Raw genomic sequence first — 21,039 nt, 5'->3', positions numbered from 1 at the left:
AAAGATTAAGAGCTATACTTCTTCTACAACACATGCTGAATGCATGGAAGGTCTCAGAGATGAAATATACCTCATTAAGATGGAGTGCTGGAAATAAAGTTTCATGCATACTCTAGTCTGCCAACCAAGGAGTCACAGAGACCCATGACTCCACACTCATCAGCCTTCACTGTTCAAAACCACCTTACCACATTACACCTAAGAAGTCCTAAAGAAACCGTCCTAGGCATATCAGTCTTGGGTGGCCATGTGGCACAAATGGTTAACAGGGCTTGGGACAACCATACTCCTTAGTTGAGTGCCTACATTGGAGTCCCAGACTCTGCTCCCAATTCCAACTTCTAGCTGATACAAACCCAGTAAGACAACAGGTGATGGTTCAGTAATTTGTTCTCTTCCATTCCTGTGGGAAGTTTGGACTGGGTTCTCAGCTCCCAACCATGGCCTGACTCAGCCCTGACTATTACAGGCATTCAGTGAATGAACTAGCAGATGTGAGAGCGCCCTGTCTACTTCTCTGCCTTTCTGGTAAATAAAATAAAGATTGAAAACAAAGAGCATCAGTCTTACACTCTCTCCTGTGTATGTGTTTTAATTGAAAGAGAAAGAGGTAGAGTCTGACCCACAGCTACACAAGCCCAGGCTCACGTATGACGTTTGCCACACATAAACATCATCAGGTGTTGGGTAGAGAAAAGGCTGGATTACAGAATCAAAGAATCCCAGGTGGAAGAGAATCAAAGAGCTGAGATCAGTCTCTTTCATAACAGGGCGGGGAATTCAGTTTAAGGAGCAGGCTTCACTCGGTGCAGCTATAAGGACTAGAGTTCTTGTGACAAATGAAAATCTGCCTCCCTACTGGCTAAGACACTGCTTCCTGCTAATGTACACCCCAAAAGAATCAGGTGATGGCTCAAGTACCTAGAATCCTGTCACCCACACAGCACAGCTGGACTGCATGTCCAGCTGAGTCCAGCTTCTGCACGGTCTAATCTGGGCTGTTAGGAGCATTTATGCAATGAGCCAGAAGATGGGAGTTTTTTGCCTGCCCCTGTCTCTGACTGTACCTCTCTCAAATAAATCAATAAAACTAATTAGTTGCTTTTTAGAAGCTATACTTCCGAAGAGCCACAGCAATCCTGGTACTAAGCCCACTGAGACCAAACAGAGCAAGCAGACTCTTTCTCAGTGTCAGCACCTGCAACGTGTGTGTTAAGATGGACTGTTCACACATCCTCCTCAGCTTTGCCTTTCTCCTCCAACCCCTTCCTCCTGTAAACTCACTTTCAATTGGCCACATCTCTCTAAGCCTGCCCAGCCTTTCCCTGGAACCTCTGATACCCAAGCTCGAGTACCATATGTGCCACTTCCCGAAGATATCCATGCCTGAAAAAGAACTGTGCAGCAAATGAGCGGATCTGAATGCAGCTACTGATAGCACTGCGTGGGAACGTTATCACAAAGTTCCCAGCTCTGCTTTCTGATCTCTTTGCCTTTCTTTTCCTGTGACACATAGGGCAGAAATCCAACCTGGTATCTTTTCTCTTATATGAATGGTATCTAGAATTTGTTGGCTTGGATTATGTTTTTAACCTAAACAAGAACATGGTTAAAATAACATGTTCAACCTTATACTGTTACTATGGTCCACAGTCTCATTGTCTCATCCCATATTTCCATAACCTCAGAGCACTGTGGACAGCTAATAGAACCTTCTTGGACACACTGGGACTGTACCCACCCTGATGTCTAGGCGCAGGTGCCCACTGACCACCCACCCTCAGGCATTGCTTCATTTATACCTCACCACCCGCCAGTGCTGGATGGGAGGCAGACACTGGTATTCTAAGTCACATGACAGGAGACACTCTTAGTGTGCTTACTTGTTACAGCCACGTGCCGGTTGGCTTTGCCTTCATCTATCACGTCCATGACCTCCTCAGGACTTGACACAAACCTCTCAGTGCACCCCTGGAAGAGTCAGATCAAGGGCACCATTAGAAAGTTGTAAAGCAACAATATTTTTGAAATAGTTCAATATTTTTCCTCATCTCCTTTATAAATGTAGATCATTGAAAAGGCCTACAATGTTGAGCCAACAACTTTCTCTCCTGGCCTAGGGTTTGAGTTCTGTTTCCTGAAAGTGAACCATAAAATAAACACAGAATTTTCTTAGATTCCAGAGTACAGATTTATACTTAATAGCAACATTTTCAAGAGACAGACCATAAAAGAAAAAAATTAACGGGAAAATGACATGAACTTTCATTTTGCATTCCATCTTTCTTTGCTATTTTTGTCACCAAGATGTGAAACTCTGAAGTTCTAGACAAAATGCTCTGAAACATTCCTTAACTGCAAAGTATCAACTATTTATTCAATATCAACACTTCTTTCAATGTGAATATAACAAATAATATTTGCTTCATAACAGTTTACATAAAGCAATGATACCATTGGAGAAATCTGTCATTTTTAAGCAGATGAATATTAAATATAATGAGCATGAGTAAAGTCTCTATGCCCTTTATAGATAATTTTCTGGTCCTCTTGTGTAATCATTACTGCAACAGTTTGAACCTAGGGGAAACCAGATACATAACCAATCAAGTCTTTCTCATACCTTTACATATGGGACTCTGTTTTTATCTTCATGAACAGCCAAGTTTGTCTTGGACACTAGAGAGATGATGAAGAGAGAAAAGTTAAAGATCCTATCTACATGGACAGGAAAAATAGAAATTATTAAGAAGCTAGGTAAACCTACTCTCTTTGTAACACGCAAACCTGAGCCTTAGCATAGGATGAGCAGGGAGCCTGAGGGTGAGAGAACACTTCTCTAGACTTTGAATTGCTTCTTAAGCAAAAGTCCTGTGAATCATTTCAACTTCCCCAGACTTCAGTTACAGGGTAAAGGAAGGGCAAGCACTACGGCTACTCACCATCAAGTAAGTCCCTTATTTTGTCCAAGTAGATCTCAAAATAGGAAACCTGGTTAAAAACAAATTGAATTTAGAATAGAAATGCCAACAGAATTTCAAAAACATCATTTTTAGAATCTATAGAAGCTTTGGTCATACATGGCTAGGAAGAGGAAAATAAAGGACACAAGATGAAGATCGTGCCTTGAGGACAGGGCTCCAGATACCTCTCCACTTCCTTCCTGCTACCCAAATCCTCTGCTTGCCCTTCCTGTCCCCACCAAGTGTTAACCACTTTCCAAGCCCCCATACATAACTCCATTCCCACCATGTGCTAGACTAGCCACTTACAGGAAGATTCCAGGGTTTGCTTTAAATGGACACCAAGACAATTTCTACACATGACAACAGTCAGAACAGAAAACATCCTCTGCAATCAGTAGACCTTGGATGATACTAATGGCCACTGCATATCCAAGGTCAGGCACAATCCAAACATGTGCCCAAATGTTCACCCAACGGGAGCAGGGAAGAGTAAGGGCAGTGTGCTTGGACCCACACAAGCTCAGAAGGGTAGCCAGGACACAGCTGGTGGTGGGGGTTAGGCTGGAGGAGTCCAGCAAGGATTTTAACAAAATGTCAGGGAATAAGAGATAACTCATCTGTGAGTGAAAAGGAAGCCTTCCAATGATTTATTCTCAAGTCTCCATCCTAGCACCAGCTTCATCAGCATCACCTACAGAATTGGCTTAAATTGTAGTGGCCTGATAGCTCCTCTGAATCTCAGAGAATGGGGCCTCAGGGTCGGCTTTGAAATTCCCCAGGTGACAATGCTGACTGATGTCTGAGAACAGCTTTAACTACACAGTGGTCTTTGGGATTTCATTTACACATAGCCAAAACCCTAGGTCTCAATTTTCCCATATGTCAAAGGAAGCATTAGACTTTTTGATGTCAAAAATTGCAATAGGACTGTGTACTCTCTTATATCTGCCATCTGCTTCCAGATAAACTTTTCTTCCCTAATGTTCATAAGTGCTTTTAAAATCTAAACTGGGGTAGGAATCAAAAGCAAAATAAAGTCACATATTATATATGACAGTTCAATGATAGACCACATATACTACAATAGTCCCATAAGATTGTATCACCTAGGGATATTGCAGCTGTCTTAGTTGGTGCACGGGGACTCCTTGAAGTTCATAAGACAAAAATTCACCTACGGGCCCGGCGCCATGGCCTAGCAGCTAAAGTCCTTGCCTTGAACGCTCCAGGATCCCATATGGGCACCAGTTCTAATCCCTGCAGCTCCACTTCCCATCCAGCTCCCTGTTTGTGGCCTGGGAAAGCAGTCGAGGACAGCCCAATGCATTGGGACCCTGCACCCATGTGGGAGACCCAGAAGAGGCTCCTGGATTCCAGCTTTGGATCGGCACAGCACCAGCAGTTGCATTCACTTGGGGAGTGAATCATCAGATGGAAGATCTTCCTCTCTGTCTCTCCTCCTCTCTGTATATCTGACTTTGTAATAAAAATAAATCTTTTAAAAAAATTCACCTACAAATGCATCGCTCAGATCATGTCCTATACTTCAGCAATACCTGACTTCTAAAGTTGTGAGGGTGGACTGTAACCATACCGGTGAAACCTAAGCCCATACCCCAGCTCTGGATCAGTCCTGCCTCCAATTAGCGGGAAAAAAAGACAGCTGCCTATCCTGGACTCAGCCCTGGTTCATTACCTTTCATGTGCTTTGTTCTTGACCCACCTAAGATTTAGGGTCCTGGTTTTAAATCCTGGAATCTATAGTGGGCATCCTTGTAGCTTCATCTGGTTGGCTGCCACCCTAATAACATGTGCCTATTTGAACATCTGTCAAACTCCCCCATCATGAGCCCTGTTACGCATGGACACATCCTGGTGACATCCAAAAGGCTCACTGCCTGCAGTCCTCTCCATCCTTCCTGCAGCCACAGTCCCATCCTGACCACCTTCAGATCCAGCCCTTCTGGGGCCAACTCAACACTGCGCCCAATTTCTCTCAGAATTGTCTAGAGATTTTTATGTTATCTGAGCCCTTAAATACCTAGTCTTATTTGTATAGATTACATAGAAAATTAATTATGTTTAAAAAGCAGTCAGGGTCTACATACTGGTCAATCTGACCATTAGAGTCCTGTTCACATTAAGCAAGAGAACTTTCAGAAATAATGTTTCATCCGGACGATATTCTGCCGGCTCTACCTTCAGACCAGAGATGGTCTTCCCAAGAAACCATTGAATTTATCTGGAAAGTAAGATGCTGGACACTATGCTTGGTATACGTTTGCAAAGAAAGAATCTTGACTTAATTTGAACTGTAATATTGCAACAAGGTGGAGGAATCCACCAAGGGGGGAGGGATGGGGAGGGGTTGGGGGAAATCCCAGAGCCTATGAAACTGTGTCACATAATGCAACGTAATTAATAAAAAACAAAAAAGAAGAAACAATGTTTCAAACCTCCATGGGGCTCATTTTAAGAAGATGTCCTCTACTGCCTTAATCAGACCTTTTTTTCTTGAGTTAGTCTGTCAGTACTCAGTTCAAATATGAAATACTCAACTGCTAACTTATCCTCTCAACATTATTTATGAAACAAGTAAGCATAACTACAAGGCAAAATAGAGTCTGGACGGCAAAATTCAGCCTGGGAGACTTACAGAGTGTTGCTCCTCCCCCTTCCCTGCTTCCTGCTAGGGCTGTTTTTAACTTAATAAGATTCTAGCACAAGACTTTATTTTGAGGGCAGTAATTGGTTTAACATCTTATTCCAGGATTATCACATAAGAACCCTGCAGTAGTTGAAGGTATTTCAATGCAAACAGTCTTAAAGAAGTACTAAGCTGCTAAATCTTGATCCCATCAAAGCAACAAGCTTCTGTATCCTTGGATATAAAAAGCCCCAGCAAGAAGGAGAAGCAGGCTTTCACTAACAAAGGGAACTAAAAGGCAGAGTGGTTTGTAGGGTGTAATTTATAATGAGGCAAACAGTCATTACCTTCCCCCTTTTTTTCTATAATTTGGCAAAGGTATACAGCAGAAATAAATAAGGAAAGAAGTTTAATGCAATGAAAAATATTCTGGACCTAGGGCTGGCCAGAACCAGGGTTTGTCTGCCAACCTTCTGGCACAGAATTTGAATCGTCCAACTCAGTGTCTTTGAACTTCATCTTCCTCATTTTAAAATTGATGGGCCTGGTGCACTAAAGTTACAGCTTTCAGGGAAATCACTTTATTAAACCTCTACCCTGAGTCTTAGAACTGCTCTCCGCCCCCCCCCCAAGGGCCTGGTGCAACAGCCTAGTGGCTAAATCCTCACATTGCAAGTGCCAGTTCGTATTCCTCTGTTCCATTTCCCATCCAGCTCCCTGTTTGTGGCCTGGGAAAGCAGTCAGCATGGCCCAAAGCTTTGGGACCCCTGCACCCGCGTGGGAGACCTGGAAGAGGCTCCTGGTTCCTGGCTTTGGATCGGCACAACACCGGCCCGTTGCGCCCACTTGTGGAGTGAATCATTGTATGGAAGATCTTCCTCTCTGTCTCTCCTACTCTCTCTGTATATCTGACTTTGTAATCAAATAAAAATAAATCTTTAAAAAAAAACATTTATTTTAATTTGAAAGGCAGATATGCAGAGGATAGAAAGATCATCCATCTGCTGATTCGCTCCCTAAGTAACCTCAATGGCCAGAGCTGAACTGATCTGAAGCCAGAAGCCAGGAGTTTCTTTTGGGTTTCCCACATGGGTGCAGGGTTCCAAGGCTTTGGGCCAGCCTCGACTGCTTTCCCAGGCCACTAGCAGGGAGCTGGCTCGGAAGTGGAGCTGCAGGGATTAGAACCGGCGCCCCTATGGGATCCTGGGGCGTTCAAAGCGAGGACTTCAGCCACTAGGCCACGCCACCAGGCCCTAAAATAAATCTTTAAATAAAAAAAAAAACAGACCTGCCCCCCTTTTCTTTCCCATACTGTCAATCCCCTCCAACTTCACAGTGCCTGGATCCTGGACCACACATATAGACACAGCTAACTGGGGCAGGGGTACCAATTGTGCCAGTGAGTTCCTTGACAAGGAATGTGGGATGGGCAACAAGGGAACATGGAGCAGGAGCCCCTGTTTTGTCCCTCTATCCCCCAGCTAAAAGAAAGAGAGAGAGATGGGAAAAGAGAGGACGAAGCAAAGCAAGAGGACAGGGCAGCAGGGCCTGCAGGCAGCACCGAGCTTCTTCTGTGGGTGATGAGACTATTCTGGAATTAGCCCATGATTATAACTGTGAAATGTGGGGAATATACTAAAAACCACCAAACTGTACATTTTAAACAGATGAATTTTATGGTATGTGAATAACATCTCAACTTGTCATTTAAAAAATGTTTTAAAGAAAAAGAAAAGCAGGGCTTGGATTCCCCCTCTCTGCCTGCCCTCTTGATTCTCCAGCTCACAACACTTCTTCTACGGCTGCAACCATGGCTTTCAGTCACTCCCAAGGAATTTTTGGAAATATTCTTCTAGTACCAAATTCTATGATATAACAGCTACAGTAAGAGTAAAAATGTTTCATTTCAAATTTAAGCCAGCATTGAGGTTTTAAACATAAAATAAAACAAGCAAGCCGAGAAAAATGAAGAGGAAAATATTCTTCCTTGCGGTTCTGTAGACCCTTGGGGATGCTGTCCACAGGGAAATGCACCGCAGTACATGTCCCTTACACACAGCAGACACACACCTGTGAAAAACCCAACACAGCTCAACAAAGCTTTATCCTAGCTCATACGACCACAGAACCCCTCCCTCTGGTGGTTGACCTACAAGTTATTGTGTATGGGGGAACATACACTGAGGAATGCTGTCCTAGCCCAAATTCAGACACACCGCCATCGTGTTGCAGAGAGCCACGGGGTGAGGGCTAGGACCCAGCAACCATTGAGACGGTTCCTAAAGAGGGTCTTGATTTTCATTATCTTGATAGATACAATAATTTATTCAGACAGCCAAACACTAGCCCAAGTCATTAAACTATAAAGAGCACTCTGCCAGCCCAGGAATATCATTTAACTAGGATAAGCCTGAGAAACATGGTTGGGGGGGCTAGGGTTGGTAGTCTAGTACATTCCCCTGTGGCTCAGCCAGGGGGCACTTACCTTGATGTGAAACTCCAGGTTCTCATCCATGGAGTAGATATGGTCGAAGATGTCATGCGCAATCCTGGGGATGATTCCCATGAGCTGAGGGTCATGCAGCTTTCCCTAGTAAGTGGACAATACAAACACAGACAGGGGCCATGGGTGAGAGAGAGAAGAGGTCACGGTCATGCTTAGGCATGGGCTGCCAACTCCCCTGGGGACCTGTCTGTGGCGCCAAGAGATTACAACTTGGCCAGACTAACCATGCTCCTTGCCTTTTTAATTTTATCCACCAGGGGAATCCTAGTCCTGTCTTATTCTGAGGTCCCACAGTTCTTCCTCTCACTGCCTCTCAGAGCAGCAAATCAATGTATTTGGGAGGTTGTGCATTAAAAATGAGACCTTGTGGGGCAATTTATGGATTGGCAGGAAGTACACATAAACTCTGTCTCCTAATGAAATCACCTTGAAAACAGATATAACTTCATGAATATCATCACTCCCCAGGAATTTCTAAGAATTTTATTTTGAAACACCTTCAGCATCATCTCATAGATGAATCAAGGAAATCTTTTATATTTGCTTCTTCTGAAAATCTGTCACTGTCATCTGAAATGTTCTGGGTAACTTTGTGACTGCTTCTAACATGGAAAAAGCTAGGCTCATATTACTTCCCCCTGCTTTTGGTACACATCTATTTCTTTTACCTAAAGAGTGGAAGCATGACTAAATTCAACTGTTACTAAACCCAGCTTGAAGGAGAGAACCAGATGTCCCTGAGACCCCTGCAAAAAAAAAAAGAGGCCCTCTGGCAAAGCCCTAGGTCTACTGAGAGCAGCTGCCTTTACCACGGTACTAAGGCCAGAGCTTCCAGGGCTTTCTAATCTCACAGTTACATGAACACTTTGGTTCTCTCCTGGTGCTAAACAACCCCTCCGTGCACAAACACACATCTTGCAGGTCTCAAGTGACAACTGTACACCCAGAGAATTGTCTAGACCTCTAAGATGTTACAAAATTTCAGGAATAATTGGAACTGAACTGTTCAGCCTTCCAAAACCACACAATAACCTTCCACAATTCTGTCCCAAACCCTTGTCCCAAGTCTGCCCAGCACCTGGAAGATGGGCTTTGCTTCACCCAGCTTTTCAATGTGGCTCCAGCACACAGTACCTCTCTGTAAGTAACCTGCAAGCTAACATTTAAGTTAGCAAAAGCAAGAACTTCCTTGAACCTCAGCACTACATACAAGCCTCAAAACACCTGGCATTACAAATCTTCCAGTGCATACTTGATCTGGACTTCCAACTCTATTAAATGCAAAAGACAAAGTGAATTCAGACACAACTGGTCCCTGGCAAAGCTCTTACCTGGGAGCCCTCCCTGTCATCTATGGAGAATTCTGAACTATTTGGTGAGTTCCTGTTGCTTTTTTGTTTGATTGCCTACTCCCCACAGACACAATGTGGCCAGTACCTACATAATTCTTCCCCCACTTAGGAGTCTTAAATACAGTACTCATTCACAGAATTATTGTCAACTTAAATCAAACGGAATGCACAGGTGTTTCATGACCTTAGAAGGGCTCAAATGCTAATGTTGCATCCTTCAGTCCATGGTCGGCCCCCATTAAGCAATAGTTGGGAGCTTATTTGACCTGAAGAGCCTGAAATACATTTCTTCCCCAGACCATGAGTATGTAGTGCAGAAAACAGCATTCAGTGACTGGGAATAATAGTACCAAACCCTAGTAAACTTAAATCACACAGGCTGTCATAAACATGGAGCCAATCAGACAATGCCCAAACAGGGCAGGGCTCTTCAACCATTCTCCACAACCATAACTCTTTAGCTTCTTCTCCTGGCCCATGGTCAGAGTAATGGTTGGTAACACCTAACTCCTCCTCCATTGACTCAAATCTGCTCCTCTCATCCAAATAATCCATGGCTTTTGCAAGCACTGACAGCCTCTAGTTTGCATTTGTCAGGCTCAGAAACTAGGCAGAAGCATGGAACAACCTGGGTAACCCCTACTATGTTCCCCTAAAGCCCTCATCCTCAAATCACAGGACAAGAGTAAGGAGTGCTCTCATAATAATAGTGCCATCCCCTCGGCGATGGAAATGACACCCAAATCTACCACAGGTTGCAGGGCTGTGGTGCTTGATCTGGCATAGATACCTGAGAACAGTGCAGCCTTTAAGGCCAGTAGCCTGAACCTGCTACAACCATCTGCAACTAGAAGCATGAGTGTCTGCTGCATGTGTGTGCTATGTGGTGTGTGTTTACCGTGCACATGGTGTCTGCATGTGGCATGTGTGGGTCTTTGTGGCATGTATGGCACATGTCTGTACAGTGTGGTGTGTGAGGGTTGTGTGAGATGTGTATTTGTGTGTTGAGAGAAACAGAGAGCCCTGAGTCCTAAGAGTCTTCACAACTCTCCTGTCAATTGTTTTGTAAATCAGATGCACAGACAATACACCTTCTGCTCAGGGAATGAAAAGTGAAAAAGCAGCCAAAAGCTACAGAAATTTGGAGAGCAGGAAAGTCCCTTCCAACTAGGGTAAATAGAGTTGGCTTCCCAGAGGGTGACCCAATCCCAATCCTGAGGGCAGAAAAGGTGAGCTGGGACAGAGGGAGCACAGGAAATGGGGAGGAGCTGCTCATGTATGGAGGATGGGCAGAACCCATGGAACTGAGGAATGTACTCAGTGTCTTGTGTATATCCTACAATTGTCACTCAGTTTCCTGTATTCTGCAAAGTATATATCTTACAATTGCATCCTGTGTGATCCTTTCAAAACTTATCTGTACTGCGAGGACCTAGGAGCAGGTACAAAGAAGAAACAAGACCCTTTGTTCCAGCCACAGCTGTGTCCTGGCCCTCCCAAACAAGCTAGCCTCCAGAAACACTGCAGCCCTCAGCAGGTGAGTGTCACTCACACAAGCCTATTCCGAATCCCTCAGCAGGGAGGTTCATGTCAGGAAGCCTGCTGTGTTCACATGGCCCCTCACTGTCCCTCCAGGCATAAGCAAAAGCACAGGTGGTTTCCAAACACCGATGTCTGTCCAGAGGGCGCACAAAGCAAGGCCAAGGGCTAACAGAAGTCCTTCTCAGCATGCCACACCCACCGCAGGGACAGGCCTCCCACTTGCTGGCTGCAGCCAGAACCCCAAGGCTCTTCCCAGTACCAATCCTGGGCAAGGACTGCAAGCCCAGAGCTCTGTGCATCATGGTCCCCGTCAAGCTGAGCACCAATGCCAGCCAGTGAGTCCTAGTTTTACTGCAAAGCCACCCGCAGTGCTCCACTGTGAGAAGCTATCCTTTCTGATTTTACAGAGTTCAATCTGTAACCTGTTGCACCCTAATGCTCTTGTTTCTCTTAAGAGCAGATTATGCAATTGCCACTGGATGTCAGACCCAAAATGAGGAATTAAAAGGAAAACCAGCTTTAAAATGTGACAGCCTTGTCCACTGAGGAGTTACTGTGCCCTTCTGACAGCCACTGAAATGCATCATTCTGCATGCCCCAAATCCTCCTTGCAAACAATGCACACCCATGGGGCTTTTCTGATGTCATTGCATTCCTGTGCCCTGGACTCCTTAGCCTCCTACAATCTCCCTGGCAGTAGCTGGGGACTCCTCCTTTTCTTGCTATTTTCTTACAACATCTTCCATCTTCTCTCCAGTCTACAATCACCAGCAGAAAGAACCAAGTGAAGCACAGAGGGTGGTGGGTGTAGGGAAGGAATCCCATCCACACCAACCCCTTCCCTCCTAACCACGGGCAGCAGCGTGTGATCTCCTGATGTACCATAGAGGATAGCAACTCCTTACATCAACTGGCAGACATGAAGACAAGAGCAAATGTAGGAGCCTGAAGGTGAGACCAGTACAGAATCCAGGTCCCTGCAGGTCTTCATGAGCATTCTGGGACAAGCGAAGGGACACAGAGCCTCTAACTTAGCCAAACACCTTCCACATAGCTTTAAAGAGCTGGCATTGGGTTGGGCATTAGGGTGCAGTAGGTTAAGCTGCCTAGCAAGCCAGCATCCTTTATTAGAGTAATGGTTTGAGTCCCAGCTACTCTGTTCTGCATCTAGCTGACTGCTAATGCACCTTGGAAGGTAGCAGCAGAAGACCCAAGAGCTTGGGCCCCGCCATCCACAGGGGAAGCCTGCCGAAGTTTCTGATTCCTGTCTTCAGCCTAGCTCAGTTCCAGCTGTGGCAGTCATTCAGGAAGGGAACCAGCAGATGCAAGATATCTTCCACCTCCCACCCCATTCTATCTTTCAATTATACAACCACAAAGAGATCTTTTTTTAAAAAACTAAAATGCTTTCATTATTCTTTCTCATCATCTATTCTGCCCCAAAACAGGAATGGACTCTGGCAATTGCATCTGTCTTACAGGTTAAACTGCTGGCACCAGCAAATACCTTGTAATTCCTGAAGACATTAATCCTTAAGCTTAGAGGGTCATCCCTGTGTGCATTCCCCAAGTGTCTGAGGATTTTTAAACATGGAGTTCGTTGTTGGTTTTTTTTTTTTTTTTTTTTTTTGTCCTGCATATATTCTGAGACTTTTCAAAAACCCAAAAACTGAATCATTCTCTCAAGAGACGTCACACTCCTCAACCTCCCGTGCCTTTCTGACTTATAAGGAGATTTTAGCCCCTGGGACGGAAGCAGGTGGGATTCAAGACATGTGCACCTACAGCTTTTCTAGCACCTAAAGAACCCAGGGCCTAGGGCCCAGGGTGAGACGCAGGTGAGGGGTGGGAACAGGAGCGAGGAGGGAGGCAGAAGTGCCCATGTTTCTGAGAAGTCTTTCCTCATGTCCTGCCTTGGGGTGTGAGAGGCGGAGGTGTCTCAGGTGTCAAAAAGAGGTGGCAGAGGAACCCCATGCTTCCTTTATCTGTGCTATCTCCAAGCAATTCTGTCTCTGGAAACACGTCAAAATGAGCATCCCCACCCAAATTCCCCCAATGTGGTCAATGTGCGGAGGACCAAGCGCCTGGGCCTTTGAAATCTCTCCTCTCCCACAGGAATGATGCACCAGCTGGCCCGACTCTACAGCTGCGGCTCTGTGACGCTCCCCAGAGGGAGGCTGAATGAACAAATCTCACTCGGAGAAGGGAGGTGTCTTCTGACCCTGGTGCTTGTGAGCTGTGGGCCACAGGAGAGAGGCGCCCTCTGACCCTGTATGCATGGGCCATTTCTCAACATCCTCTCTCCTTCTCCCTCATCCATCAGGTGGGTCCAGCCTTGAGAAGCAGCAGCTAGCCCTAGCAACCTTCAGCAAGATCCCCGGGGAAGAAGCCAAGGGGGCCAACCTGTCTGCACAGTAGCCTGATTAGGACAGCCCGAAACCACACAGCTCTGCTACCCACTGTGGGAGCTGGGCTCACACCTGCCAGAGCCTCAAGGGACTAACCTGACAACAAGGATGCTGAGTACAAGTTCACATCCACACATGGGCTATACAAAGTGGACTGGGTCCATAGAGAGCTAGCCACAGAAACACGAGCTGGTCTGGGCCACCACACCAGTAACATTTTAACATGAACCCCTGCTTGAGGCACAGCCTTTGGTGCAGCGATACAGTTGCCCCTTGGGGACATCCACGTCCCCTATCAGAGCACCTGGATTCAGTTCCTGCCTCCTCTCTCTGTTCCCATTCCAGCTTCCTGCTAACGCACACCTGGAAGGTAGTAGGTGACTGAAGCTCAGGCCCCGGTTTTCAGCCTGGTCCAATCCTGGCTGTTGGGCACTAGGGAAGTGAACCAGAGGTTGGGCAAGCTCTCCTTGTCTCTCTGCCTTTGAAATAAATATTTTTCAAGATTGAAAGTAAACACTTTGTTGATTCGCCCCTGTAAGACAGCTATGTTAATAAAAAGGTAGGTGAGGAAATAAAAAATAAAGGTTCCTGTTCTAGAAAATCTCATTTTGTTCGCAAGGGGAATTGGGAAAGTTTGTGGAAACAGAATTAAAGTTAATGTTTTATTTTGGTGTGAAAAAGTTTTGAAAAAGTCTTCAAAATGTGCGTGGATAATACATATCTTTTTAAAAAAAAGCCTATGCAATTGTTACAACATAAGCTTGCCTTTTAATTCCATTTTCTGCAAGCTTTTCAAAGTACCCTCCTATTATGGTGAGTTTCGCCCAGTGTTGCCAGATCTCTGGAATGCTCAATCCAAAATGGAAAATTAGAACTGAGTGAAATCATCCCATTTTAAACACTTGACAGCAACTTCTAAAAAAACTGCTGTGCAAGTTGAACAGAAAATGTGTCTGTGAGCTGAATCAGGTCCACAAGCCAAGTTCTTGAAATCTCTCACACAGGTTCTTTGTTTCCTTTTGTTTAATCCTAGGAAGGCTTCCATCCCCAGCAGCCCTTGGCAGGGTAGGTGTCCATCACAGCAGGGTCTCTCAGCAGGTTGAGGCTGCAATCTACAAGGACACTCCCATCACTCTTCAGCTTAGTGATGGCTATTGGGAATGGAATTTATTATCACTATCTTGATGGGGTTATCAACAGTGGTTTAGAAACATCGACCTCCTGGGACTTGATTGCTCACTGCAATTATTACAACTCCTCAAGGAGGTAACTAACTGACCAAACGTGACCACCTCTGGTGCCCTGTGAAAACTACCACATGCACCTGCAGTTTCACTGGCCACACCAGCTCTGTGGAGTCACCTGAGACTGACGCAGCATGCTGCAGTCTTACCTCCATTGTGTGGGTTTTTCCTGATGAAGTCTGCCCATATGCAAAAATCGTCCCATTGTATCCTTCAAGGACATCTGTGAACAAGAAAAAAAATATATATATATATTCACATATATATATGTGTGTGTTCAGTGAACTCATGACCTAGACATTGGAGTTGGTTGCGGGATGTTTGAAAATTACATTTTCCAAATGGCCTGTCTCATATTTCAGACTAATGATGTATTTTTATTGCATGTGCATTTTTTTAAAGATTTATTTATTTTTATTGGAAAGTCAGATATACAGAGAGGAGGAGAGACAGAGAGGAAGATCTTCCGTCCGATGGTTCACTCCCCAAGTGAGCTCAACGGCCAATACTATGCCGATCCGAAGCCAGGAGCCAGGAACTTCTTCCAGGTCTCCCACGCGGGTGCAGGGTCCCAAGTCTTTGGGCCATCTTCGACTGCTTTCCCAGGCCACAAGCAGGGAGCTGGATGGGAAGTGGAGCTACCAGGACTAGAACCGGCGCCCATATGGGATCCCGGCGCGTTCAAGGCGAGGACTTTAGTTGCTAGGCCATGCCGCCGGGCCCTGCATGTGCATTTTTAAATAAAACTGTGAGATAAGAGCAGAAATGAAGGCCTCCACTGTTCCACAAATAGAAAACAGACTCACATTTCTATGGGATGTGTGGTAGAAAGAGGAGGCAGACTGTCTTTCAACAACTTCAAAATTCAGACGGAGACATGGAGCAGCAAACTTGGGTTTGGCAGAAGGACAACTGAGTTATATTCTTTAATCAGATCTCTTGAGATTGGTCAGGGAGGGCCAGACATATTATCTGTACCTGAAGTGTCAGCAGTCAGGTCGCCAACAGAAATTCTTGCCTGAGGATTTGATCTGAGTCAGTTCCTTGGGGAGGTATCTCATGAAGACCCCCACCAGAGGCCAGAACACACTAGTCCCCAGCTGGGGCAGGAGCAAGGTCTCCGCTCTGTAAACTGAGCCCCAAGGTAACCATCTAAGCAGCCCAGAGATTCGCCCGGCCCTGACTGAGAATTCTAATGCATCTGTGTTTTCGGTGGCTGTGCTAGCGAGTGGCGTGGGCCTCTTAAGGACACAATGAACACACTATGTGAGCCCTCCACCACCGAGGCAGATGGACCTACATTTCACACCGGGGGAGACGTGGAGGAGGCTGAAGATTATCTGTGGGAATTCTTTCAAGGCAGCAGAGGTGATTAAAATATATTCCCTCCTGCCTTCCTCCTTCAGCCACATAAACACCGCTGGAAGGAGAACAATGCATAATTAATATCTTCGACCTGCTCTGCTGTTGTGTGTGAGAGCAGGGAGCCTGCCCGTGCACAAGGACCATGGACGGCAGGGCAAGGAGGAGGGCCTCCTGCCAGGGAGGGCCCTTCAGGGCCTGGAGAAACAGTCAGACTGGCCGGACTCTCTGTGTCTTGCAGGCCCTGAATACCCTGCAGTGGGGGGTAGAAGGGGGAGGACCTTGAATTCTAGGATGCTGCTTTGTTTCTGTTTTGCTTTATTGAATTTTATTTTAAAAATTTTAAGCATGCACTTTACAGATAGAAGGTTCCTAGAGTGCAGAACTAGGATAAGAGAAGAAAGTGGTGTTTTTCTTTAAGAAGCTTTAAAAAAAGAAAAAGAAAAATTAAATGATGAGATTTTTTTCACATCTTACTAATCCTGAAGAATTTGCATCACAGGTGGGCATTTAGCCTACAGGAATGGTAGTTCGGATGTCTGTGTTCCTCATCCAGGACAGCTGAATCTGACTCCTGGATCCCACCGATGTGTGCCCAGAGACACAAGAGTGCTGGCTCAACTAACTGGTTTCTGCCACCCATATGGGAGACCTGGATTGAGTCTCCAGGCCCCAGCACCCAGTCCCCAGCTCGACCCCAGACATTTCAGGCTCTTTTATTTTCTTTTTCCCTCTCCCTCTTGTAAATAAGCACTTTTAAAAAAAAAAAAAAGCTCTTCATTTTTACCTTAAGTATAATTATTTGAAAGACAGAGGGGCAGAACAAAAGAGACAAACAAAAAGAGATCCCTCATCCACTGCTTCATTTTCCAGATGTTCCCAACAGCCGAGGCTGGGTAAGGCCAAAACTGGGAGCCTGAACTCAACCCAGCTTTACCACATGAGTAGCAGGGACCCAAGTAACTGAATCATCACCTACTGCCACCCAGGGTGTGCAGCAACATAAGGTGGGACTTAATCCCATGTACTCGGATATGGGATGTGGTTGCCCCAAGGAGCAAGGTAACCACTGCACTGAATGCCCAGCCCTAGAAAGAATATTTAAAAGAATTTACATTAAGCTTTATGAGAGAATGAAACAGAGAAGTTCCAGAAATGTTTTCCTGGTTATAGCAAGAAGTAAAAACTTACGGCAATCAGTGTCCTGTAGGTTGAGGACTGGTTCACATGGCATCACTTTGGGGTAAAGACACTGAGAAGCACATAGGATCAACTCAGGGAATGCTGCTTTTCAGTGCTTTTCAACGCTAAGCATAATGTCTTCTCTACTTATTCTTTGAAACAAAAAGAGAATACCTAAAACCCCATGCACAAATTGCATGTGGCCTTTAAAGTATTTGCAATAACATAACCATGAAATAATCCTGGGAGAACCTCTGTCAGGTTCAAGGTTAGACAGAGCTGAGGTTGCTCTCTGCAGACTCAAGGCTAAGCCAGGAGGAGGTAGTTTACAAAGGAAAGATGAGGCTCTGTGAACCCACTGTTCTTTCTATTCTTCCGAATTGCAGCTTGGGGAGGTTTTCTGTTTGTGTGCTATCTCAGTGCATGTATTCTTTTCAGCAGGGAGGCGAGGCAGGGAGAGGAAGTTTAGCACAAAGGCATGCGGGTATGGGAGCTGTAGAGCTGTAGAGCTGGCTATGGGAGGAGCATAAGGAAACTACTTCACCCGCCTCCAGCCCTCACAAACCATAATGGATCACAACAGCCACTTTTATCACTGAGTGACAGTTCCTGGGACCAGGGAATGTGTCTCTTTTACACTGAAATGGTGATTGTCTTCCACCCACTAGCCACACTCAGCATGACAGAACCTTTCTTTGTGATAGGGTCTGGCGTGATGTGATCTCAACTCGCACCACCCCACAAACACAGCACAGGTCCATACCCAGCCAGGCAAGCCTCAGGCACAGCCTCCACTACGGTGCTAAGTGCCCTCTCAACTTCCTAGAGAAGAGGGCAGAGGAGGGGCAACTTGGAAGCTCACATTGCTGCCCTGTTGCAGCTTCCAAAGCCAAAGCCACCTCCTTGCTTCTATTCAGTTCTGAGCCCAAGTCTTGCAGGAGAAGTGTTAGTTCCATTATCAGGCAAGAACCTAATCTACACAAATCTACACATTAGTGATGCCACCAACCCATTAGACAAAATGGTGTCATCGGGCACACCAGGGCTTCTGGCAATGATGCAGAAAGGCTACCCTCTTCTCTGACTACTGTGACTCTTGCCAGTCAGCCAGGCTATTCCAGTATGACAAGACCACAAAAGGTAGAAGCAGTGCCACTGACTGTGGCTGGCCAGTGAGACAGTCAAACTGCCCAGCTTGCAAGGCAGTCACTGTGCCTAGACTCTCACGGCAGACCTTTAGGGTTTCTACCATGCTCTGGAACCTCTAGTCTCTCTCCCCTCCTCTTTTCCCACACCCGCTCCTTGCCCGATCTTTTTTTTTTATTGTAATGCTTGGTGAATAATCCATACAGCCTCATGGGAAAATGAATGACTCAAAAACTGTAACGCCTTAAACGTTCATCATGGGACTACAGAAAAGTGGAGCAGGGTGGTACAAAACAAGATCAGCCAGAGACATGCCAGCTCAAGGCCCAGCACCACTGCCCCTAACTGACTAGCCCCAGCTACTTCATCTCCCTCTGCCTCCAGCTGCTCACTAGTAGAATGAGAGTCTGATAATATCATCCTGAGCTTAAAACTCTTGAATGGGCTCATTCTGCCTACAGAACAAAGTCCACCCATTTACAAAAAACTCAGATCCAGCCTAATTCTTTTTTTTTTATTTTTAAGATTCATTTATATATTTGAATGGTAGAGCTACAGAGAGAGAAAGAGGGAGAAATGGCAAAGAGAAAAAGGTAGACAGGGGCAGGGAGCGACGGAGAGAGAGAGAGAGAGAGAGAGAGAGAGAGAGAGAGAGAGAGAGAGAGAGAGAGAATGAATGTCTTCCTTCCTTGGTTTACTTCCCAAGTAGCCACAATGGCTAGAGCTGGGCAGATCCAAAACCAGCAACCAGAAACTTCCTCTGGATCTCCCACATGGGTGCAGGGATCCAAGAACTTGGGCCATTTTCCACAGCTTTCCCAAGTGCATTAGGAGGACACTATACTAGAAATTGAACCATTACCCATATGGGATGCTGGCAATACAGGCAGCAGCTTACCTGCTATGCTATATGCCAGCTCCTAGCCTAACTTACAGCTTCATGGCCATCAAACCATTCTGAATCCCAAGCTGTCCAAAGGTACCCTGTAATCTATGTCTCCATGTTTTTGTGATCCCTGCAGCTTGCACAGTTCTGCTGTCTTCCAAAGTCTTCAGCATCCAATTCTTTTAAGAAGCCTTCATTTCCCCACTCTCCCACCCACCAGAGTAAAGTGACACCCTTCCATGTTGCTGCAGCAGCTCACACATGCCCACTTGAAGCACATGATGGATGCCTAGGTGTGCGATAATTAAGCACGCGGCTGTCACCCACTTGATAAATACTTAAGAGCCCTTATGTAAATCAATGCATGAAATTTGAAGATACCACAATGCAAAGACAAGGAGCCATCTACTCTGGCAGCTGGATGATCCACAGCTAGTATAAATAAAGAGCCCATGGCCCCTAGTGGCTGCTGTCAGCTGGAACAAAGTTACTGGTACTTCAAGAATAGCACTCAGTAATGGTGGCTCTCAATTCCTAGACACCCATGGGAGCCTTTCTTCTGCTGACTATACTGGCAGTCACGGGCCCTACATCTCTTCTCCAAGACATGGAGAATTCGACATTCTGAACAAACACACCAGACAAAAATGAGATCTTGGGAGAGGCTGAGGACTACGAGACTCTTTATTTTTTAAGCCCAATGAAGTGGTCAGAAACGACAAAACAGAAAGAATAAAGACATCCGGTCAGCGTCACACAACTCCCCCGAACCAGTGAGGGTTTAGATAGACATTAAAGGAAAGCACAGCAGTATCCCCATGACTGGTGACCTTCAGAAGTCCTCTGACTCAACCCCTTGCTTTACAGAAGGCAAGACTCCCCCAACAGCACCTCCTGGTCCTAATTTCAATTGGTCTCCTCATAGCAAGAGACCCCTTGTGTAGACTTGGCAATCCATTCCCAGGAGTTCCCCCTTCTACACCTAGACTCTACTTTGTCACTGCAGAAATAAGGAGCCACCCTCCCTCAAGCAGCCTCAGTGGGTATTTTTAAAGGGTCAATCAGGCTATCCTCACTCCTCTCACAATCTCTCATCAAGGGAGGATCAGGCTCTCATTGCTGCTGCCGAGTGAGTATGCTCATAGTACATTACAGTGTCCTGGCGATGTCTGTTCATCATTTCAGAACCTGACTTGGTCCATGCAGTGTCCTATATGGCTCACCATACACTGGGTCTCAAGTTGTCCTAGGTCAGGCCACCTATAGCCAAGACCTCCTTGGCGAGTGCCTATTGGCACTTCACATGGCAAAAAAATTTCAAACATTGAAATATGTCCCATCTTCTCTGGAAAAATGACAGCTCAAGGACTTTAGTGCTATTTGTTAGCTGCAGGATCTTTAAAGGGACTACACCCACTTCTAATCGCACCAGCTTTGAGAGTGGGTAGCTTGTGCTTAGCACAGCAGGTGTTAATACTATTTGCTTCTGATGGTGAAAAGGGAGAGAAAAGGAAGGAAATGCTAATGCAAATGTGATTAATCCCACTTTAATAAAAACACAAACAGGCTAATGATACAGGGAATCAGGGATGAGTAGGAACAAACCAAAATAGAGAAAGAGCGAGACACACATTTAGATAGAAGAGAAGCACAAAAAAAAGTAAATGCAGAGAAGACAAAAATCACTACCTGAGAGAGGCCCACACTTTAACTCAAAACAAGCTCAAATTCAGGCATATTTTTTTCCTCTTCAATTTTCTATAATGACCTCACTCTGAAGATCTTCAAAATTAACTGA

General features: G+C 45.5%; 1 protein-coding gene across 1 annotated transcript in view; it reads right to left on the bottom strand.

Moving 5' to 3' along the window:
• KIF5C (kinesin family member 5C) overlaps nt 1-21,039 on the bottom strand; it is a 133,741-nt gene that overhangs the window by 60,115 nt on the left and 52,587 nt on the right. Inside the window, exons 3-7 of the mRNA XM_058664200.1 lie at nt 14,815-14,888; nt 8,099-8,203; nt 2,943-2,991; nt 2,624-2,679; nt 1,884-1,971 (exon numbers count right to left, since the gene is read on the bottom strand). Of these exons, the coding sequence (XP_058520183.1) occupies nt 1,884-1,971; nt 2,624-2,679; nt 2,943-2,991; nt 8,099-8,203; nt 14,815-14,888 (372 nt within the window). The remainder of the gene's footprint in view (nt 1-1,883; nt 1,972-2,623; nt 2,680-2,942; nt 2,992-8,098; nt 8,204-14,814; nt 14,889-21,039) is intronic.

The sequence above is a fragment of the Ochotona princeps genome, chromosome 5 (genome assembly GCF_030435755.1).
Source record: "Ochotona princeps isolate mOchPri1 chromosome 5, mOchPri1.hap1, whole genome shotgun sequence".
In the NCBI taxonomy this organism is placed as follows: domain Eukaryota; kingdom Metazoa; phylum Chordata; class Mammalia; order Lagomorpha; family Ochotonidae; genus Ochotona; species Ochotona princeps.
Note: the sequence above shows the minus strand (reverse complement) of the source record. Positions and strands in the feature narration are given on the sequence as shown.